Source organism: Schistocerca serialis, chromosome 4 (assembly GCF_023864345.2).
Source record: "Schistocerca serialis cubense isolate TAMUIC-IGC-003099 chromosome 4, iqSchSeri2.2, whole genome shotgun sequence".
Taxonomy (NCBI): Eukaryota; Metazoa; Arthropoda; class Insecta; order Orthoptera; family Acrididae; genus Schistocerca; species Schistocerca serialis.
The window spans coordinates 449,108,727-449,130,734 of record NC_064641.1 but is presented as its reverse complement, the minus strand read 5'-3'; the positions used below and the strand labels follow the sequence as shown (position 1 = coordinate 449,130,734).

Sequence of the window (22,008 nt, the reverse complement as noted above, 5' to 3'; positions counted from 1 at the left end):
AAACAGTTCTTTCTTAAACTTGGTTTGAAGTAACTATACAGAATGAAAATCTAACTACACTGGCTCTGAAGGAGCCTCTGCATTGCTTCATTATCTAACTAGCCTAGTACATGAGGATCCTTAAACTTTCATGGTTTGAAGAACCATGCTCATTAACAAAACTACACCAGTATGTATGAGAAATGTAAAGTATTCTTATAATTAATTATTAATTAAGTAAAGCACAACAAACTATAACTCTTTAAATAACAGACGTGCTTTGATAAGCAGTCTTTCGTCCTACTAGGAAGTATAATTGGCTGTGCATGACAACACAACATTAAATGCAAGTTCAACCACTTTCTCATAATAAATTAGGACACTCAGAATTAAATTCGGTAGGCTACGATTCCTGTCCAGGTTTGTGACTTGTGATAATCATGGGTGTAAGATAGAGTTTTTAGCAACACCATGATTATTACTAAAATCAACCAAATTTCACAAATACCTGGCCCATTTACAGAGTGGCAAATATAAACAATTTATTGGAAGGCTGGTAGAACTGAAAATTTTTATAGGGCCATGATAATGGTATCTCCAAATGCACCATCCAAGGCCCATAAATACTGTCCTTAAGCTCTTCTGGTCTCAAAACTCCAGGAATATGAGCCACAGTGATCCGCTGCTGCTAGCAAGATGTTAACCACAGCACTGCTCAGCCCAGATTCCTTACCCGGCACAAAGGACGAGTTGCCACTTGCGCGGCAACCTCACCTTCTCCACTCCGCAAGGGTGCTTCCTTAACTGCGGGGCTTCCCCACATCTTTTACATTCAGCACTGCATTCCCTAACTATGGACCAAGTTATTTACAGTACATTATATAACAATAATTCCAGTAGTTATTTAAATTCCTGAGCACATTTTAAACAACATCGTTCAAAAATTTTATGTAACTGAAACATGTAGACATAGTGGGGAATTTCCATGATAGATTCAATACTCTACATAAGCAACACTACAAATTGAAGTAGAAATATTGATATTCATATAAAATAGGTCAAAAAAAGGTGTTACATATGCCTCATGGTTCATTGATGTTTCCTGTTGGGGATACATAATTGAAACAACAATAACACTTAAACGGAGCCAAGCAGTAAAAAAAAAAAAATAAATAAATAATCAGTCCAACCAGAGTTGGGCATGAAAAAGAATACATCACAAAACACACTAAAACACTATGTACCTTATACAAATCATTACCAAAACCAGACATAAGTATCAATATTCAATTCTGTACACCTATCATAATTGACTCTCATTTTGTGAAACAGTAAGGTGAATAGTAAACAATTTTTTTCTGTATAGCCAAGAATATTGAGTAGCATTTTGTAAGCATTCAAAATATGTACTATACAAGTATACACCTAACAATATCACAAGAAATTTTAACACTTACATGTAATACATCCTATACCATAATTTTGAATTTACTAATCAATAAAACTGCAACACCGCTTCTAATAATAGCAGTCCAGTCTTTGATATTTACATAAATATACAGACATATTTAAACTGAACTTAGTATTCTTTTCTCACTGCCCTTAATTGAAACAGACAGCCCGTCTTTGAAAAGCATAGCAAAATGCATACAACACTAAGCAAGATAATAATCAAATAATTGTGCTGCCTGCAATAGCATTTGGCAGTTCATGTTTGCAAACATTTCAACACTCTATATACACTACTGGCCATTAAAATTGCTACACCATGAAGATGACGTGCTACAGACATGAAATTTAACCGACAGGAGGAAGATTCTGTGATATGCAAATTATTAGCTTTTCAGAGCATTCACACAAGGTTGGCGCCGGTGGCGACACCTACAATGTGCTGACATGAGGAAAGTTTCCAACCGATTTCTCATACACAAACAGCAGTTGACCGGCATTGCCTGGTGAAATGTTGTTGTGATGCCTCATGTAAGGAGGAGAAATGCGTACCATCATGTTTCCGATGTTGATAAAGGTCGGATTGTAGCCTATCGTGATTGCGGTTTCTCGTATCGCGACATTGCTGCTTGCATTGATCGAGATCCAATGACGGTTAGCAGGATATGGAATCGGTGGGTTCAGGAGAGTAATACGAAACGCCGTGCTGGATCCCAATGGCCTTGTATCTCTAGCAGTCAAGATGACAGGCATCTTATCCGCATGGCTGTAACAGATCGTGCAGCCATGTCTCTATCCCTGAGTCAACAGATGGGATGTTTGCAAGACAACAACCATCTGCACAAACAGTCCGATGATGTTTGCAGCAGCATGGACTATCCACTCGGAGACCATGGCTGCTGTTACCCTTGACACTGCATCACACACAGAAGCACCTGTGATGGTGTACTCAACGACAAACCTGGGTGCACGAATGGCAAAACGTCATTTTTTCGGATGAATCCAGGTTCTGTTTACAGCATCATGATGGTCGCATCCCTGTTTGGGGACATCGCGGTGAATGCACATTGGAAGCATGTATTCGTCATCGCCATACTGGCGTATCACCCAGCGTGATGGTATGGGGTGCCATTGGTTACACATCTCGGTCACCTCTTGACGGCACTTTGAACAGTGAACATTATATTTCAGATGTTTTCCGACCCGTGGCTCTACCCTTCATTCGATCCCTGCAAAACCCTACATTTCAGCAGAATAATGCACAACTGCATGTTGCAGGTCCTGCACGGGCCTTTCTGGATACACAAAATGTTCGACTGCTGCCCTGACCAGTACATTCTCCAGATCTCTCACCAACTGAAAATGTCTGGTCAATGGTGGCTGAGCAACTGCCTCGTCACACTACGCCAGTCACTACTTTTGATGAACTGTGGTATCATGTTGAAGCTGCATGGGCAGCTGTACCTGTACACGCCATCCATGCTCTGTTTGACTCAATGCACAGGCGTATTAAGGCCAGAGGTGGTTGTTCTGCGTACTGATTTCTCAGGATCTATGTACCCAAATTGTGTGAAAATGTAATAACATGTCAGTTCTAGTATAATATATTTGTCCGATGAATACCCGTTAATCATCTGCATTTCTTCTTGGTGCAGCAATTTTAATTGCCAGTAGTGTATATCACATTATCAATTGGCTGCTCACTTTGGGTTTTGGCAGTCTATTTCAGATTTATGTTCTTGCCCCACTTTGGCAAGTCTTTTATGCTGCCCACTCTGTATTTAAGGCAGTCCACGTTTCTTTTCAATTTAGCAACATTTGTCATTTGAATGTAGGGTTTCACACATTTTACAACAATTTTTAGAATCTGAAACTTACAAGAAAGTATCAGCAATTTCATATAGGTACTAACATTTTTGTAAAGACATAAATTACAGATAAATACAGTACAGTAACTTCATAAGATAGGTTTATTTCTTTTACTGTATAATATAAAATTTTTTCTGGTATCATTTCTGAATATACTTCATTTACTCATTCCTAGGGACATACAGTTTGAGAGCCACTATGTTATGGACACCAAGGCGCTTCTTGGACTCTGGATAGATTAAATAGTATGCATTGTTGTGAGGTATAGTCTCCAATCTTGAACCTGGCAAAATTGAGATTCCTATTGAGCATTTTAAATCTCGCTTCTGCTTTTTGCTTTGTTTTTTTCTTTCTTCTGGGCTAATCCCAAATCTGTATGTGGTGGGAACTCTAGTTTTTCCTCAATTAAACATTTGCTCTTATTGTTGAGCAGGATTTTCTCTGGTGTGAATCCAGTAGATTCATGAGGCAAGGTATTCATTACACTCTCAAATTTAGATTCAAATTGGAGGATCTGCACTAGCAGAATAGAAATGCAGAAAAAACAAGTCTGAAAACAGTTTACTGGACTCACCAAAACAAAACAATAATACAATCAAAAAGAACAACAGACTTGATCCCAACTGTGGACCATCCCAAATATAAAATAACAAATAATAATAGAAAAAACCCATCTCTTCATGGGGACTGATCACATTAAACAATTCTACAATGTCAAGATGTTTGTTGACTATACTAAGGCCGTCTGCAAGAGATTGGCCTGCTAGAAGAGGTGTCTGGCCATGGCTTCCAGGGTGGCAGCTAGGTATACTTCCAAGCGGTGCACCAAACTGCACTTTGCTGGCAGTGCGCCACCCTATTAAAGCCTGTTTTTAGATGTATGTGCTGGAATTATTTGTGATCACGTGCCTGGTGTATCAAAAGAGTTCCTGGGCTAGCTGCGACCTTTGGTGAAGCTGTTCTGCGAGGCTCCACGAGTGGGTAACAATCCCTGGCAGCTGTTGGTGGAGACCTGGTGTTGTGTTGTGGCCGCTGGTAAATATTTGTGTTGACAACACAGATGACATAGATTTTCCTGGCGAATATACACCCTGTGATGTAGGCATCCTGTGTTGGTTGGACATGAAGTGGATGCCGATGCAGTAGGCGCTATGGTGTATGAAGTGGGCAGCCACAGCAGACATCCCCCCCCCCCCCCCTCCCCACCTGGCGGCAGCACAACCCACCAACGATCACTATCACCCAACATGAGGAGGACCCCATCTCTGACAGACAGGTCCTGGCGGTGGTGCCAGTAGGCCCGGACCTCTGACTGTGGCAGCTGACAACGGTCTGATGGCCACCCATGCTGAACATGGTGCATCAGTGCCTGGAGGGTTGGGTCATGTGCCATGTGATGTGTGACTGGCTTGGCATCCAGCAGCGCCTTAGCAGCGGCATCATCGGGGTGGAAACAGGCAACCATGTCAGCATTGAACTCAGGGTCGGCGCCCACCAGGAGACAAGAGAGAAGATCCGTGTTGACATGGAGAGCTGTGACCTGAAAATGGTTGTCGTAGGAATATGCCGCGAGGAACAATGCCCAGCACTGGAGGTGGCGAGCAGTCCTCGTGGGGTGGCAGAGATAGCACTGAACAATGAGACCAGAGGTTTGTCCTTGAAGTATAAGGTGAAGCAACGGCCATAGATGAAATCGTGCAATTTCTTAAACCCAAAGACGATGGCCAAGGCATCCTTCTGAATTTGGCTGTAGTTACACTGAGCCAGGGATAGCGGCTTGGTGACAAAGGTCACCTGGCACTTGACTCCATTGATGATGTGAGACAAGATGGCCCCCACACCATAGTCTGCCGCATTGGCAGCCAAGGTGGGGCCATATGGGACAAGGCAAGCTGGTGTTAGGAGAGAAGACTTTAGATGGCAGAATACCCTATCAGAAGCCAGCGACCAGTCCCAGGTAAAATTCTTACAGAGGAGGCAGTGAAGTGGTTCCGCCAGAGCTGCGGCATGTGGGATAAAACAGCGGTAGTAATTGAGTTGACCCAGGACTGACTTGAGCTGGGAGATGTCCTTCAGGGGCAGTAGCTGCTGGATAGCCTCAACATACTGGGGCGTTGGTGTAATGCCAGTAGTGCTCAAAACATGGCTGAGTTAGGTCACCAGAGGAACAGAAAAAAAAGACATTTCTCCTTGTTGCAATGTAAGCCGGCAACCTGAAGAACATGTAAGAGGCACCGGATGTTCCAGGCCATGTCTGAGGTGGAGACACGCCAGCAACTTAGATATCACCAAGGTATTTAGGTGCCCCAGAATGTCTTTTGTCAGTGTTTCCAAATAGCACCGGAAGATGGCCAGAGTACTGGTGACCTGAACAGGACTCATCCAAATTCAACTGGAGGTAGGTTCCCGCATGTCAATTTTGGTAAACACCTTGCTGCCAAGCAACCTAGGCAGGGTGTCTTGAACCCTGAATATGGGATAGGAGTCAATAACAGACTGAGCATTGACAGTGGCCTTAAAATCCACACAAACGTAAAGAGATCCCTTCGGCTTCTCAAGGACCATGATGGGTGTAGCCCAACGACTGTGGTGGACCAGGTTCAGGATGCCCTCAGCCTCTAGGTGATGAAGCTCCTGCTGTAGTTTCTCGTGGAGGGTGAATGGTACCAAGCAAGCCTTGTGGAACTTTGGAACCACCGAATGGAGGAGTTTGATATGGGCCTCGACCCGGAGACCCTTGGAGATGTGGCAGAGAACACGTCTGGTAAGTCATCCAGAAGCTGCGGCAAGTGATTGTCTGCCAACAACGACTGGACGGTCGGGACCGAGTCACATATCTTGAGGCCCAGTAAGGGGAAAAGATCCATTCCAAATAAGTTGGTGGCCTCAAGGGTGGCGAGAAACAAAACTTGGGCTGTGACATCGTGAGTGAAGTACTGGACCCAAGCCAAGAACAACCCCTGCAGTTGGATGACATCGTTGCTGTAGCTCTTCAGGGAAGTATGGAATGGAAGAAGCGGCAGTGAACCCAACTGACGGTGGGAAACCCCATCGATGATGGTGGCGGAGGACCCCGTATCCATTTGAAAAAGGAGAGGAGTGCTGTCCAACTGCACAATCAGAGTGATCATTGCGGAAAAACCGACTGAAATAAGGTAATTGGCAGTAGTGGGTCCATCTCGTCCACCACAGAGTTGGAGGCGCCCAACCCAGTGTGGTCCACGGCCATCAACAATGACAACTGACAGACCTCGGCTTTCTGCAGGCCGAACAGGTCACCCTCTGGAAGCCTCAATCTTGCCTCTGAGGTGTGACAAAGCATTGACTACAGGAGGGAAACTGTTGTCGCTGCTACTGCAACTGCTGCTGCTGTGGCCACTACCCTGGTCCTGGAGGGCAGGCACGGCCTCAGGAGGGGGCCTCTGGTGCTGCTGTGGTGGCTGCAGTGATGTGAACTGGCGTCGCAGGGGGAGGGTGGCGAAGACCTGCACCGGGGACTGCAGCATGGAAGCAGAGCGAAAGGACTGCTCATGAGCACAGATGATGGATAAACAGGTGTCTAAAGAGCTATCTTTCAGCTTCAGAAGATCAGTCCATAAGGGATCATCAGAGGCATGGACAAGAATCATATCACGAATGAGTTCCAAACCATAAGACTACTTGCAATGGGGGTTGCATCAGAAAAAATGACAGTCACAGGAGAGACCTTGCAGTGTAGCAACCCATTCCCTGTATGACTGCGCAGGAAGCTTCTGTTAACAGAACTCGTGATATGCTGTCACCACGAGGACCTGAGAGTCAAAACAATCCAGTAGACTAGAAGTCAATAGCTCGTTGGAGAGAGCATGAGGTTCTGCTTCAGGATGCAACTCTTGCAGAAGGTGATACACCTCTGAGCCCACATAGACAAGAAAAAATGCACAATGCTGAATGTCACCAGTGAGCACAACGCTGAATGTCACCAGTGACATCATGAGCAATAAAGTGTTGCTCCAGATGAGCCACGTAGCTGCCTCAAGTCTCAACGGATTTGTTGAACTTGGGAAATGCAGGGGGTGCAGCACGACGCCTCTGAAGTGGGCAAGCTGGGACCCCTGCATAGGCACCCCACAGAGGGGAGGGGGGGGGGGGGTGGACATTGCCTGTAAATACTGAATACTGAGCTCGTTCATTTGTTGCACACTTTCCAACAGTGCTTTGACTCGCGCTGAGGGTTCATCAACACCTGGAATACCATCTGCCATAGCAGACAACAACCGAGCAGATGCGGGGAAACTCTTAAACCAACTTGTTGCCACTGAAATATCTGTGCTAGCAGAATAGAAATGCTGAAAACACAAGTCCGAAACAATTTGTTGGACTCATCAAAACGAAACGATAATACAATCTCCAAAAAAACAACAGATTCACTCCCAACTGCAGATCGCCCCAAATATAAAATAACAAATAATAATAGAAAAGACCTGTCTCTTCACGGGGAGAGATCACAATAAAAAAATTCTACAATGTCAAGATGTTTGTCAACTGTGCCAAGTCTGTCTGCAAGAGATCAGGCACCTAGAAGAGGCATCTGACCATGGCTGCCAGGGTGGCAGCTCTGCATGCTTCCAAGCGGTGCATTGAACTGCCCTTTGCTGGGAGTGCGCCGCCCTATGAAGCCTGTTTGGTACGTGTATCTGCTGGAACTATTTGTGATCATGTTCCTGGCATATCAAAGTAGTTCCTGGTCTAGCAACCTCTGGCAAAGCTGTTCTGCAGGCTTTGTGAATGGGTCGCGGTCCCTGGTGGCCATTAGTGGAGACTTGGTGTTGTGTTGTGTTGTGGCTGCCGCTAAATATTTGTGTTGACAACACAGACAACGTAGGTTTTCCTGGTGAATGTATGCCCTGTGATGCATGCATCCCATGTTGGTTGGACATGAAGTGGGATGCCGATGCAGTAGGTGCTACGATGTATGAAGTGGGTAGCCACAGCACAAATATGACCCATGCTCGTTGGTTATGGTGGCAATAGGTTCTACATAACCTTCCTATTTCCCTTGCAGACCACCTATGTCAGGTGGTTTCTTCAGTTTCTTGAGTTAAAAGTTTTTAATTACTTGAACTCTTCATTGAAATGGTATTGTATCATCAGGTGTTTCTTTCTGTCTTTGTTTGTTGAGTAATGATGTCAGAATTTTGTTTGGAAACATCGTCATTGGTTGGTACAATGTTGCAGTTAGTTGCATCTTCATTGGTTTCAGGTATACCAAAATCTTTGTCTTCCGAGCAGTCATCCAGACCTGACCATTCTATTTCACTTTCTTGTTCTAACATGAAAGCTTTTCTAAGATTGGCATTAAGTTCATTTTTTGACTTCTCATCAGATCTTAATTCAGGCTTGCAGTTTTCTTCTGATGAGCCATCATCCTCATCAGCTCTAATAACATCCACAATTATTTCATACTTTGTATAATCTTCATGTCTTCCAGATCACATAGACAATTGTCTATATTTTCATAGTCTTCAAATTCCTGCGTTTTGATAGCATTAATGCTGAGAATTTTGTCCTCCAACATCCTTGTATCCATAACTACCTTTTTATTGGCTGCACATGAACATTGTGCTGTGCTTTTTATTTCCTCCTTATTTTTGGGTCATGTCACCTTATTGATGTCCCTATTATCTCTCCTACCTTCAGATAACTTTTTGGTCACATATGCTTTTTTAAAATCCTCCTGTTCGCATTGTGTGAGACCCCTATACATATTGTCCATCTGCACACTTTTTTTCAGCAGTTACATTACTATTTGTACTGTTACTTGTGCCTTCCCATGCGTCTATGAATCCTTCCTCTCTTTCCTCGACTACGGAACTATTATTTGCCATAGCGATTTCACTTCTATCTACTGTGACGTTTACATTCTGTTCTGCCACCACATACAGAAGCTTCTCTTGGAACAGCACAGGTCGTTGCTCTCTGATAGCTTGTAAGTTTGCTAATGTCATGCCTGCTGCCTGCTATCAGGAAATTAACATAACGTGCACCTGTCGTAGGTGTTGCGTCGCACTTTGCCGTGCGAATAATTTCCTGTTTCATTATTCACTGATTATTTTGGTAAAAGTTACTTCGTCTGGGCCAGTAATTTCTTTCTGTGTCAGTTAGACCTTCAACATCAGTGGTATTCAGTTTTCCATATCGCTCTGGTGTGCATTTCGTATCGAAAAACCTCTACCTTGACTGACAGAGTTTCCTCTCCCTCTTCCCTTACCTCTACCTCTTTGAATCACATTGATGCGATAGCCATCATTGCCTTTTGTTTGTTATGATTACAGATGTTACTGTTAGAATTATTCTGGCAGTTATCCCTGTTTCCTTGCCAGTGGTCTTCATCTTTTATCCTTTCTAAGAATGCTAAGAAGCTTCAGTGGTTGTTTCCTACATATCTTTTAGAATCTTCTGGGGGATTTTTCCACAGTTCCCAGATAATTTCTGATTCTGATCATCTACTTCTTAAGTGTGTCAACTTCCAGTACCAGTACTCACAGAAATCTCTTAAAGAATTCCTGCCCCTATTAATATGGAGTTCAGCCATGATAAACTCTCACCATAAGCAATTCTGCTTTTGTTAAGACCAGTATTCTTCTTTGAATTTTTGTTTAAATTCATCAAATGTTATTTGTTCAGTATTCAGATTAATTCCCCCATGCTTGGCATCACCTGCCAAGGCACAAATCATCATGTTTATCTTTTTCTGATCAGATAAATTCTTTCATAATTTTTTACGAAATCTAATGGATGCCATCTATTATTTTTCTTGATGGGATCAAACCTTTCCTCGCCTTCCAACAATTTGTTAAGAGGTGTTCTGTTAATAATGACACCACGCCTGTCTCTTATTTTACATTCGAGGTCAGAAATTTTTCCTTGAATTTGCGAAGTGTTTTGATCACACTTCTGCATGCATCAACAACTTGTTTACTTAAAATTTTTTTGGTATCTGAAACTGTTCTTCTCAAATGTGAGATTTCGTTCTTGCACTCGCCAACTATTTCAGTTTTCAGACCAAAAGTTTTTTCATCCACTTTCATCACTACCAAAGGCTCTATTTATTAGATGTTAATGATTTCAACATCAAACATTTCATTAATATCATTAATTTGTCTTGGCATGCTCATTTTTCATTTTTGTAATTAATTCCATTTTTCATTTCAGTAACAGTAAAACCTAAAGTACCTACTTTTTGGTCTACCTGTTCAATCTGTTGACTTAATTTTGTGTTATGAATCTTCATTTGACTTTTGAGGTGGCAAACCTATATTTTAAGCTGGCTTACAAGATTGCTACCTTGGGTTGCAATTCCGTTGTCAAGACCTCTGATTTGTGTTTCCGTTTGATCTGACGACATCTTTTGTGTTTTCACTTGATCAGACAACATTTTTAAACAGTCAATCACACTCAACAGTTATCTACTTTCTTGTTCTACCAAATTTTTGAGCTCTGACTCTACCTCATATGCTTCTTTTGGGTCTTTCCTTATTTGTGGCCAATCAAACATATCAACTGATTCGTTCACATAACTGTTACCATCTACCAAGTCCTCATCATTTGCATCCTCTATTTTTTCTTGTTTAATTTGTGACAGTCTCAACATTTTGATCTGTTCATTTAGATGTCCATGATCTTGCGTGGTACACTACCATCCAATTAGCCTGATGAGTGTCCCTTGCAAATCACTTGAGAGGATAGTTTGCTTCAGATTATGTTGGCTCCTCGAACCTCGGGGCCTTCTGTCCTGTATCAGTGTGACTTCTGGGCAGGACAATCACCAACTGCCCATTTAATCAGATTGGAAACAACCTTCTGAAAAGCTTTTACTAACCGCCAGCACCTCATTTCAGTCTTCTTTGACCTACGTAGGCATACTACATGCCTTGGTGCCATCAAAGTTTAGTTACCCTCCATGACTGGCACTTCCGTGGCCCCCTTCTGAATTCTATCCTTGAGTTTTTGTCTCACCTGCTCTTCCAGGTTCAAGTTGTCACTTCACTCAGTGCCCCTCGGATTCAGAAGAAAGGTACCACACAGGGTGTCACACTCTTCTTCATAGCCATCAATGGGTTTGTAACCTGTTGGACCCGTGGCTACCCCAGCATTGTACGTTGACAATTTTTGCACCTGGTGCAGCTCCTACTCAGTAGCAACTGCTCATAGCAATAAACTTCACACAATCAAGGAGTCTGCTGCAGTTTCGTGCTCTTCCTCCTGCTCCTCTCAGAAGGAGTCTACTGTTTTATGCCGTCTATGCATTGATAATACCAGGCTCACCCATTGTTTCCTCCTGCGTAACGAACCACCACCATAATGCAGTTGTGGAGCCAGACTGACGGTATCCCACATAGTGGTGGAATTTCCCCTTGTTTTGGCCATTCCTGCTCAGTTTAGTCCTCCCGAATCCTTAATTTTATTATTAGCAGATGATTCACGGATGGTTGAAGTGGTCCTCAGTTTCCTCCATGAAAGTGATTTTTATTGTCAGGTGTAATGTTTTGCTTGACCCTCATGGACAGACCGCCTTGTTTGCAGTTTTTAGATTTGGTCTCACCTTTTATGCCTTTTCTGTGTGGGTTTTAATTTCATTATTTTATAATTTGACTCCCCTGACTGGATCCATCCACTTTTAGCGGATGCTCTTTCTTCTGTGGGTAACTTCAGAATCACAGGAGTGATGCTCTCACTGTTTGGTCCCATAAACGCTAACAATTAATCAATCAAGCCTCAGCAATGAATTTCAGGAATTGCAACTGGGCAATGCATTTCAGGAATTGCAACTGTCTCACCTCAAGTACATTGTACATTCTGGTGTTTTATGGACATTTTATTTGTTCTAGTACATTTTGGCACTTCAAAAGTAGTTTATATGTTAGATAGTATGTCTTCTATTGCAGTTACATGTCCCTTTTTATTGTGTATATGTATCATTCTGTCTTTCTCAAGTATAATCTTGCATAGCACATTGAACTACAAAGTCCCAAAATTCATTGTTAGCATTTGCCCACTAACTGCTTAGTGAAAGTCACATAATCATCTGATAGCCAACAGGCTTTTTGCTCTAGTGCACCTTGTACACCTATATAAAGGGTGGTCAGAAACAGTGTGAAAAACATGTAAGGGTGTTGCAGGGAACGTTATGCTGAGAAATAACTGTTAAGAAACAAATTTCATACATTGCACCATTTCTGAGGTATTTACCATTGGAGTTAGCCAATCAGTTCGTCACGTGGCAAATTCAAGCAGCCTGCTTGAGGCAGTGTTGTCAAACGTATTCTTTGTTTGGTTTCCTCAACCCAAAAAAATTAGATTTTTCTTACTTAACATAAATTTTCACTTCAAAAAAGGCATATTTTAATTGGCAATGAGCATTTTAACAAGCAGTAACTCACAGACCCATATATGTCTGTGCATTACCACATTTTACTGCATGCAAGTGCTTGAAATTGTGCTGTGTGCTGGACATACCTGATCAAATTTGTGGAATGTGGTGATTCAAACTAACAATGCAGAAATGACTGAAGACTAACAATACTGTTCCACTGATAAACCTGAAATAACAGAGAGCTATTGGGAATTGTATTGTCTGACAATTTTCTGAAAACTGCTTTACACTGTTGAAAATTTTTTTACCGAGAGGCTGGTTCACACTATTAGTTCTGGGTGGAATCCAAATTGCACTAATAGTAATAATAATAATAATAATAATAATAATAATCATTTTATTGTCTTTAAGCCATTACAGCAATAGACAAAGTCATACATATAATACAGTACAGTACAGTACATGCTATAGAAGGACAGAATTGTTAAGAACTTTACAGTTTAATATCACAGGTCATGAAATCCTTTACATTGTAGAATGGGTTTACAACTAACCAGTCATAAAGTGTTTGTTTGTATTGTTGCTCTGGTAAATTTTGTATACCTTGTGGAAGTTAATATCACAGGTCATGAAATCCTTTACATTGTAGAATGGGTTTACAACTAACCAGTCATAAAGTGTTTGTTTGTATTGTTGCTCTGGTAAATTTTGTATACCTTGTGGAAGTTTGTTAAATAATTTGTGGCCCATAAGTTCATAACTGTTAACTGATTTTGACAGTCTGTGGTAGGGCGTATAGATAGAGCTGTTTGTCCTAGTGCTGTAACAATGTATATTTGCCCTGCGTTTTACTTTAGGTAAGTTCTTTTTTGTGTAGATTAAAACATAATAAATATATAGGTTTATTACTGTCATGATTTTTTGTTGAGTAAACAAAGGTTTACAATGAGCCTTGTATGGTGAGCCTGTAATTATCCTAATAGCTTTCTTTTGCATGCACACAAGTGGAGTTTCCCCATAAAATAATGCCATAGGATATGATGCTTTGGAAAAATGAGTAGTAAGATACTCTAACATAATTTTTAGGTACACAGTGCATTAATCGCCTTAACAAATAGATTACCCTAGACAATTTACCGCTAATATACTTAATATGTGGATTCCAAGAAAGTTTATCATCCAAATATACCCCCAAAAATTTAACACAACTAGGATCATCTGATGGAAACTTCTCTTTTAAACTAAATACCATCTGCTGGGTTTTGCTTTCATTAAGCAAGAACCCATTTGCTTTAAACCAGAGTGAAGCTTGCTCAATTGTCTCTGTAACACATGTTTTAAGGCTATTAAGATCATTACTGCTGTTCAGAAATGTTGTATCATCAGCATAGAGTACTGTTCTGGATTTGATAAATGATGGCAGGTCATTTATCATTATTAGGAAAAGGAAAGGGCCCAGCACGGATCCCTGCGGAACACCTACCCCCTCTTCTCATTGTCCTCCTAAAGATAGGGTGTCATAATGTCCAAGCCAGTAGTCCAACAAAAGCAATGAATTATTTTATGCAAATGGGAGGAAGACAGTTTGGAAAATGATTCTCTCCCATTTTTCCAGATCGTGCTACATTGATTATAAGGTTTTACAAGTAAATGGACCATTTTTAAATTTTTGGTTCTAATTTGCTTTGATGTTCCTGAAGACAAATATAAAACTGTGGGAAATGCAGTTGGCACACAGATCATGCACAAAACCTGACTAATTGAATTTATACACAACATTTTAGGAGATAGCAAGAAGCTTCATCTTCATGGTAGATATGAATTTTTCTATAGTATTATCTATTAGTGACATCTCTGCAAGTTTACTCGAGATAAACTTAATACTTTTATGACTTCTGTTTCTGAATAATTCTCTGGCTCTGTTTAACAAGGTTGAAGAAGCCTGGAAATCAGTAAGTTTCATGTCACTTGCAATTCAGAACTGCAGTCTCATAGATCTTCCTTGGTAAAGGTGCATTTAGTCTCACAAGCAGTTCTAAATATTTCAAATAAGTTTCCTTTCACACTTTTGTGATTTTCTTTTTGGTGCATATGTCATACTTCGTGTAAATCTTGCTTCCATTTATACAGTTTATGTTTTGATTTTACAAGATGAAACCGGCTTTGCACACTGCTTAAGTTTAAGTGTTTTCTCCCTCCTTTGTTTAACCAAAAAGTTTGCAGCCTTTTCTTTGTCAGTGAAAGATGTTGCTGTACACATTTCCTTTGGGCTTGGAAGATACTTAGTTTTTGTTCTGAATGTTCCCACAATTTTTAACAAAATGTCAACATCATTTGAATGAACGTTTAAGGAATTAGCTAATAAATAACATGCATGTAGGTCTTCAGAAGAAGTAGGTGATTTCAGTTGCATATTACATTCTTCATAGTTGATCTTTGCAAGGTTGAAGACATAATTGGATTCCGCATTACTGTGAACTCCGGAAGCTGCACAAAGACAGATACTTTTAACAAACATATACTGTATGAAGGAATCACAAAGAAAAGTAATTCAATTTTATATCCATTTTTAACATTTAGCTTTTATATCCATTGTTAACATTTGGCAATACCACTAAGGCAACTGCTAATTATTACAGATATTAAATGAGTTGCAAATTCAAACAGTTAGTAACTGTGAACAATTGTATCAAAGAAACCATCAAGTAAAAGTGAAATTTGCCTTACAAATTATGATCACAATGTGCCGTGTTATCTGTTTACTGATATACCATTAGCCAAGGATGTGTGCCTGCCATCGTTTGCATGCGCTGTGTACTAGAGCCACAGTGGGGGTGTACTTTCCTCCAGCCACCTGGCGAGCTATGAATTTGGCAAACTTCAACATTTAAAAAAAAGCTTGCAATGTGTTTTAAAAGCTAAAAGTCTGGCATTGTGTTTCTGTCAGCATATTCTTTCAGTATAAAAAATTTGAGGGCTGGTTTTGACATGTCAGTTTGGACTGTCCCCTTGTCAGAAAGTGTAATGGATAATTGTTGATAGTGGCTTAGAGTATGTGTCAGAAATGGTGGGCAACATCTTCTGAATTTTATCTTCAGTTCTTCCACATGTAACCATTAGTGCTCCTGTGCTTTACTGCATGCATATATCTTGTTTTCTTTATATCCATATCAATTGTATCTTTCAAACAGACCAAGTTATTTATAAAGAAATCATATGATTTCTGTACCCCGCCCTTGTCTAGTTTACAGTGCAGATAAGTGAGCAAGTTGACTGATATTCTGTAGATTTCCCACAGGAATGTGGTTTTAAAATGATAGTACAACAGTGTGCACAGTAAGACCACAGCAGTATTAAATCACGTCAGGGTGATGTGCAGTAGCAAGGGGCAGTGCACAACGTGATGCACCAGCCATCTGCATCATTCTGGCAGTATTGTCTGTTGTGTGCACTTTGAGGCATGCATAGAACATTTAGCATTGATTTTCGTGCTAGTGAAGGAATGATGAGTTCATTGTGTGTTACATAATGCAAACACACGTATTATGTTAACAAATTATAGCAACAGTTTCATTTATCAAGAGAGTGTTAGAAGCAGGAACAACGTCCCAATATGAGCATATGCCAATGTTATTAGCTGGAGGAGAAAACTCCTGCATTATGTGCTGTGGAACAGAGGGGAAAAAAGCATAAATACGCCACTGAAAAGTATTTTCAATCTCTTTCTAAACAGAATGCTCGACACACCAGCCTTCTTTCTTCGAACAGGATTCACTTAGTCTTGCATAATTACATTCTGTGAGTCCAATATTAGAAGCATTTGTGATGTAACTTAAAGAAAATGAGATACATAACTTTTTATAAAACATTAAGGATTGATCTAGAGAAATGTGAAAACAAAATGCAAAAATTGAAAGCCTTAAAGAAAAATTTGTATTTGATGTACTCCAGGAGATAAAAGTGTAAAAAACAAACTACTTGGGAGTTTGTGTGTGTCAGGCAGGGGGGGGGGGGGGGGGCAGGTGTATGTCTTGTGTAGATGGAAGAAAATCTGTTGTAATCTGTGATGATACGGTGAGTATACATGGAAAATCATTGGTCACGTGCTGTTTCCAAGACTACAGAAAGATAAAAGAGACTCTTGATTAAATAAGCAAAGAATGATTGATTGCACTACATAGATGTAGTGTCTTTTTGTGAACAAAGAATTACATGGATCAGATTTTTAGTGGCAAAAAAAATTTCTAATTATTCAAATTCTTTTGTGTCTGGGATTCAATTTTTTGCAGACTTCCATTGTATGAGCCTAATGTTTGAAGCATTTATGATATAGCATTTTATTTGTTTTCTTTATTGCAGATATACTGGACTGATGCAGGCCGCAATAGCATAGAAGTAGCGGAACTAGATGGGCGTAACCGAAAAGTGCTAGTGTGGTCAGGACTGGAATCTCCTAGAGCCATAACACTTCATTATAGTAGAGGTCTTATGTACTGGTCCGATTGGGGCAAGAATGCCAGAATAGAACAAGCTGACATGGATGGGAGGAACAGGTATCCTCATATAAAATTCATAGTATTTACTGCTTTCACTAACCACCTTTGTCATACAGTTCAGCAGCCTGACAGTTATGTAAGAGAAGGTCCAGATATTTGCATGACACACACACACACACACACACACACACACACACACACACAATGATTACAAAGAAAATTCTTCAGTGCGTATGTGGAGTTTGTCCTTCTAATGCTGCTGCATATTCAGTGCCGTAAATTTTTTGTGCCATGAATCTGATGTAGAATGTTCATAGTAATTTGTACAGCTTTTTAATTGTTAAGAACACTTTTGACACAGGGTGTTCCTTACAGGCAAAACGAAAAGATAATATTTCAGTTGTGTCATTTTAAATGTACTTTTAATTTGCTATGGGACAATATATATTTGCAAATATATTTGAAGATTATATGTACAGTTGACAGACAGAAAAAAAAAAAATCTGTTTGTTTCGGAAGTTAGTAGTATTAGTTGTAGTAGTGGTAGTAGTAGTAGTTGTTGTTGTTCTAAAGAATGATACACAAATGTCAGAAATTTACTTCATGAAATTGCCCTAACCAATTCTTCACATGTTATACTAGAAGTGTATAATGAGATGTGAACTACTTTGGACTCAAACTTCCTACCCCTCTTCTCCAACTACTCTTCTAGGCTTTAGATTACATTGGGTGTTGTTCTTCAGATTTAGATATTATGGTGTGAAAATGTGAGGGGGTGGGGATATGGAAAGGTATATGTCTATTTTCCTCAAAGTAAACTGAACACATTGTTTTAAAAGCTTAATATGATAATGTTAGTACTCCAAATGACAGCAGTACACAGTCGTGTTCACATAGTCTTCTGATTTCATTTTAACATAAATAGACTGTGTGCTGTAAGTGTGAAGATAGCGGAGCATTTTCTGCTCAGTGGCTGCTAAAAATGCTGAATATTCTACATTTTTGTTTTATTGTCACGAATATCCTCAAACTGCCATAATGAACAATCATAGTTTAGACTGATCCTATCGGCACACCACAAAAGATGGATTGGAAACAGCTTCAGAAGTGCCAGACTATTAGAATTTACACCCATCATGAAACAGTGCAAAGAAATTAAAAATTGTTCATAGTTGTCAGAATAAGACTAAATGAATAGTCAGAAATCTTAGTACTCTTTAAAACTACAGCATTTACTACATAGAAATTTTACAATTTTATATTCATATTTTAGTCTAAGCCATTAGAACACTTTTTTCATAAAATTTCATTCATTATTCTATTTTAGGAAAAAAATGTTTTGCTGTCTCTTTCTTTCTTGCTTCTGAAAATTATGCCTCTTTGAGAGCTCATCAACAACAGTCAATGACAAGAGGAACTATTTCTTTCAGGAAGACATTGATATCAGAGGGACTAATATGGCCAAATGGCCTTGCAATAGATCGCCCAGAAAATCGTCTATACTGGAATGATGGAAAACTCAATACCATTGAAAGTTCAGATTTAGATGGCAATGATAGACGTGTCATTGTTAGCGATGTCCCCCATCCATATGGATTAGTGATCATGGGGTCACATATATATTGGACAGATTGGGAGACTGAGGCCTTACATCGAGCTGACAAGCTAACAGGCTCTGGAAATGTTAAAATTAGAGAGAAGTTGGAAGGGCTAATGGACATAAGATCTGTGCAGGTTAGTACATAAGCAGTTTTTGAAAACATCGATGTACAAATAAGTAAATGAGATTTGCTCGGATGCTGTATTAAGGTAAATCAGATTTATTACATGTGTGTCTAATGTTGTGTGCATATTGTGTATCAAATAATTTAAAATTTTATCATTTGAATGAAGTAACACTGTTTGTTGACACAAACAAAATAAATGTACTTTTCATCATTTCCTGCTGTCCCTCCTAGTACTTACCAAGACAAGGAAAACAGATGCTGGGAAAATCAGAAAAGTTCCTCCATCTCAAGTTGCTCTCTGCATTAAGCTCAGCTAGTTTGGGCACCCTTAATTGGCTACTGCTCAACACCACCAGTGTTCTATTATCATAAACTCTGGGCATGGTTCAGTGAGCACTGTTGAGTGTCAGACAGTGAATGTGTCTCGATATGTGCCTGAACCAAATTTTATCAGGCTTACCCAGGAAAGCATTGCACTGTTTGCGTATACCTGTAGTTCCCCAGCTACTTGGGACATATATTTCCCCAACTACTAATGAAGTCAGACTTGGAACCTTTAAGTTCAAAACCAAAATATTGCAGTGGAATGGGTGTAACACAGTTAATAATTAACCCCCAATGACTCAAGAAGTTAGCCCTCCTGAGTAGTCTTTTCCAAATATTTGACTGAAGATAAATAATATTGTTTCAAAGCACAATCATTGTTGGATGGAGACAAAGAAGACACTTTTGTGAATTGACACAGAATAGAGTCACATTTCTCCTAGAGATAAGTAATGTCTCTCTCCTAGTCTACCTTTTACTGCTGTAGCAGTTACCACATTAAATCTGCAGGAACTTTCTGTATCTTATTTGCATTTAATCTGAGGCAAGATGTATGATGCGAAATATCATGCTTGTAAACCTAGATAGTTATGGTGAGGGTGGACAGATGATGGTGTTACAAATATAATATGCAGACTGAAAGGAATAGACAGACAACTGGAGAAGTCTGGTGCCTTTACTTTGATATTTAACTCTACTATCTTACCTGAATGTGTCAAGGCATGTGTGGAAGCAGGCTTGTATATTGCAATCCCATTCATGGTAGAAGGGCCTGAATAAAGGTCACATTATACTCACGAGTATAGATCATGCCAATAGCAGGAAATTTGTCCTGGAGCACATCGTTGTGGATTAATAGTTCAGAAAGCATCCAGCTGAAAATAGAGACTATTGTGTGTTTGCTACAGATATATTAAAAGTAGATGCATTCACACAGGCACCAACAGTGGACATATCTACCATCACTTGTTGATGAAAATGTTCATGTAAAGCGTAGCTCTCTAGTATACTGATACTAGTTCGCCAATTTGCCATTCTCTCCAAAGTAATGAAAAACATTTTAAGTACAAAATCCACCACAGTTTCACAGTCTTCAACCTAAAATAATTTATCCATGTCTGTATTTCAGACATCACAACAAAATGTCTGCCAAGACATCTGATTACATGCTTTATTTTTTTATTTCATGATGACGAATATGTATGGGTTATTAAGTCCATTTACATCTTGTGCAGTCCATGTTGCCAAAGGGAATATGCTGCGATAAAGAAAACCATCTGCTGCCCCTGTTTTAAAAGACTACAAGCTTCACAGGAAAGAAAAGGTTACTGGGTAAAGAGCAAAGTTGTCTGATTATGTTTGTCAAAGCCACTTGTCACAACTCAGCCACCTCTCTCCATACCAGCTTACATCAGTTACCATAACTTTTCATTTGCTCCAAAAAACCATCATTTTATCTGCAACTATCAGCTTCTTGACAGGACCAGTCATGTTGAAATGAACAAACCACTATTAACCATTTTTCTATGTAGCTTAATCTGCCAGGAATATCCAGTCCATGAAGCTGCCAAAATGGGCAGTAAGCATAGTAAAGTGCATGTTATGTAGCAGATTTTCTATATTTGAATCAAACTCAGTATCCAAGAGGTGGCTGAGCAAATTACAAATGTTATGCCATCCTCAAATCATCTGTTTGGAGAAGGAAAAAGCCCTTTCCCCAGTGGGATGATAAGAGTCTCTCTGTCACAGAACCTAGCAGCTTCCATAGACTTCCAGAAATACTGCAGTCATTTGGCTGCATTCAGCACTTAAGGAAGTTCACAAGGAAGATCTCTGCTGAAGATAGGTGACCATTTCACAGTTAAACTACATACTGGAGAGCTGATTACCTCTCCGCCCAGTATATCCTGGGCAATATCAGATACTTTTGTTGTACTATATTAGGTAGCAAAAAATGTGAAATACGATTTATTTGACAGATAATCTCCCATTTTTCAAACATTTAATTTGTTACACAAGAGTTTCATGTGAAACATATGCCCTCCACCCCCTCCCACAATACATTAAAATATATCATCAGGACTGTCATCAATCTGCCAGGCAACCATGAAAACTGTGGTTTCACATGTCCCCTAGTTCACACCAGCACCTCTTCCCTAAAGTTGCCAGGAGGAGACTTGCCACAACAAGAATTTTTCCAGATAAAAAGTCATATGTATATGGCAAGTTAGGTTGAAATTGCTACAGGTATTCCAGAGTTATGTTTGCGTGTGACATTTTACTACTCATGCAGAGATGCTATGTGTGTATTAGCCTACCTCCACAGTATCTTCTTTTTCCTAGATGGAAGCCTTATGTGTGCCAAATTTGATTGAAATTTCTCTTTCTATTCTACAGTTAAGCATACATGTCACTCACTTCTCTCCTCTACTCTGTACCCTTTGCCTTAATAGTGCTAGGTGTGTCCCAGTTCTACTGTAATTTTTTTGAAAGAGGTAGTTCATATGTGTGCTAAGTTAGGTTGAAGTTGCTGTGATCTACAGAATTATCTTTTATGTATCACCTCTTTCTGTGGCCACCCCTGCCTCTAAGAGTTAAATTGCATCAGAACTGAACCCAAGATATATTTCAAAAGAATCATTCGTGAAATTTAAACAATGGTTAGTCCAGGTTGGGACATCAACCTGAAATTTAGGAACATACGTTATACTTCACATTTTCCATCCAATAATTACTACATTACTAGCAGAGAAACCCCATGTGGCCCAGGTATTGATTTATAGCTGTGCATCCACGCCCATTTCATGCA

The 22,008-nt window shown here is 39.9% G+C and overlaps 1 protein-coding gene across 1 annotated transcript in view; it reads left to right on the top strand.

Annotated features, from left to right (window-relative positions):
* LOC126475086 (low-density lipoprotein receptor-related protein 4) overlaps positions 1-22,008 on the top strand; it is a 633,185-nt gene that overhangs the window by 553,916 nt on the left and 57,261 nt on the right. Inside the window, exons 23-24 of the mRNA XM_050102652.1 lie at positions 17,012-17,205; positions 18,579-18,882. Coding sequence (XP_049958609.1) covers positions 17,012-17,205; positions 18,579-18,882 — 498 coding nt within the window. The remainder of the gene's footprint in view (positions 1-17,011; positions 17,206-18,578; positions 18,883-22,008) is intronic.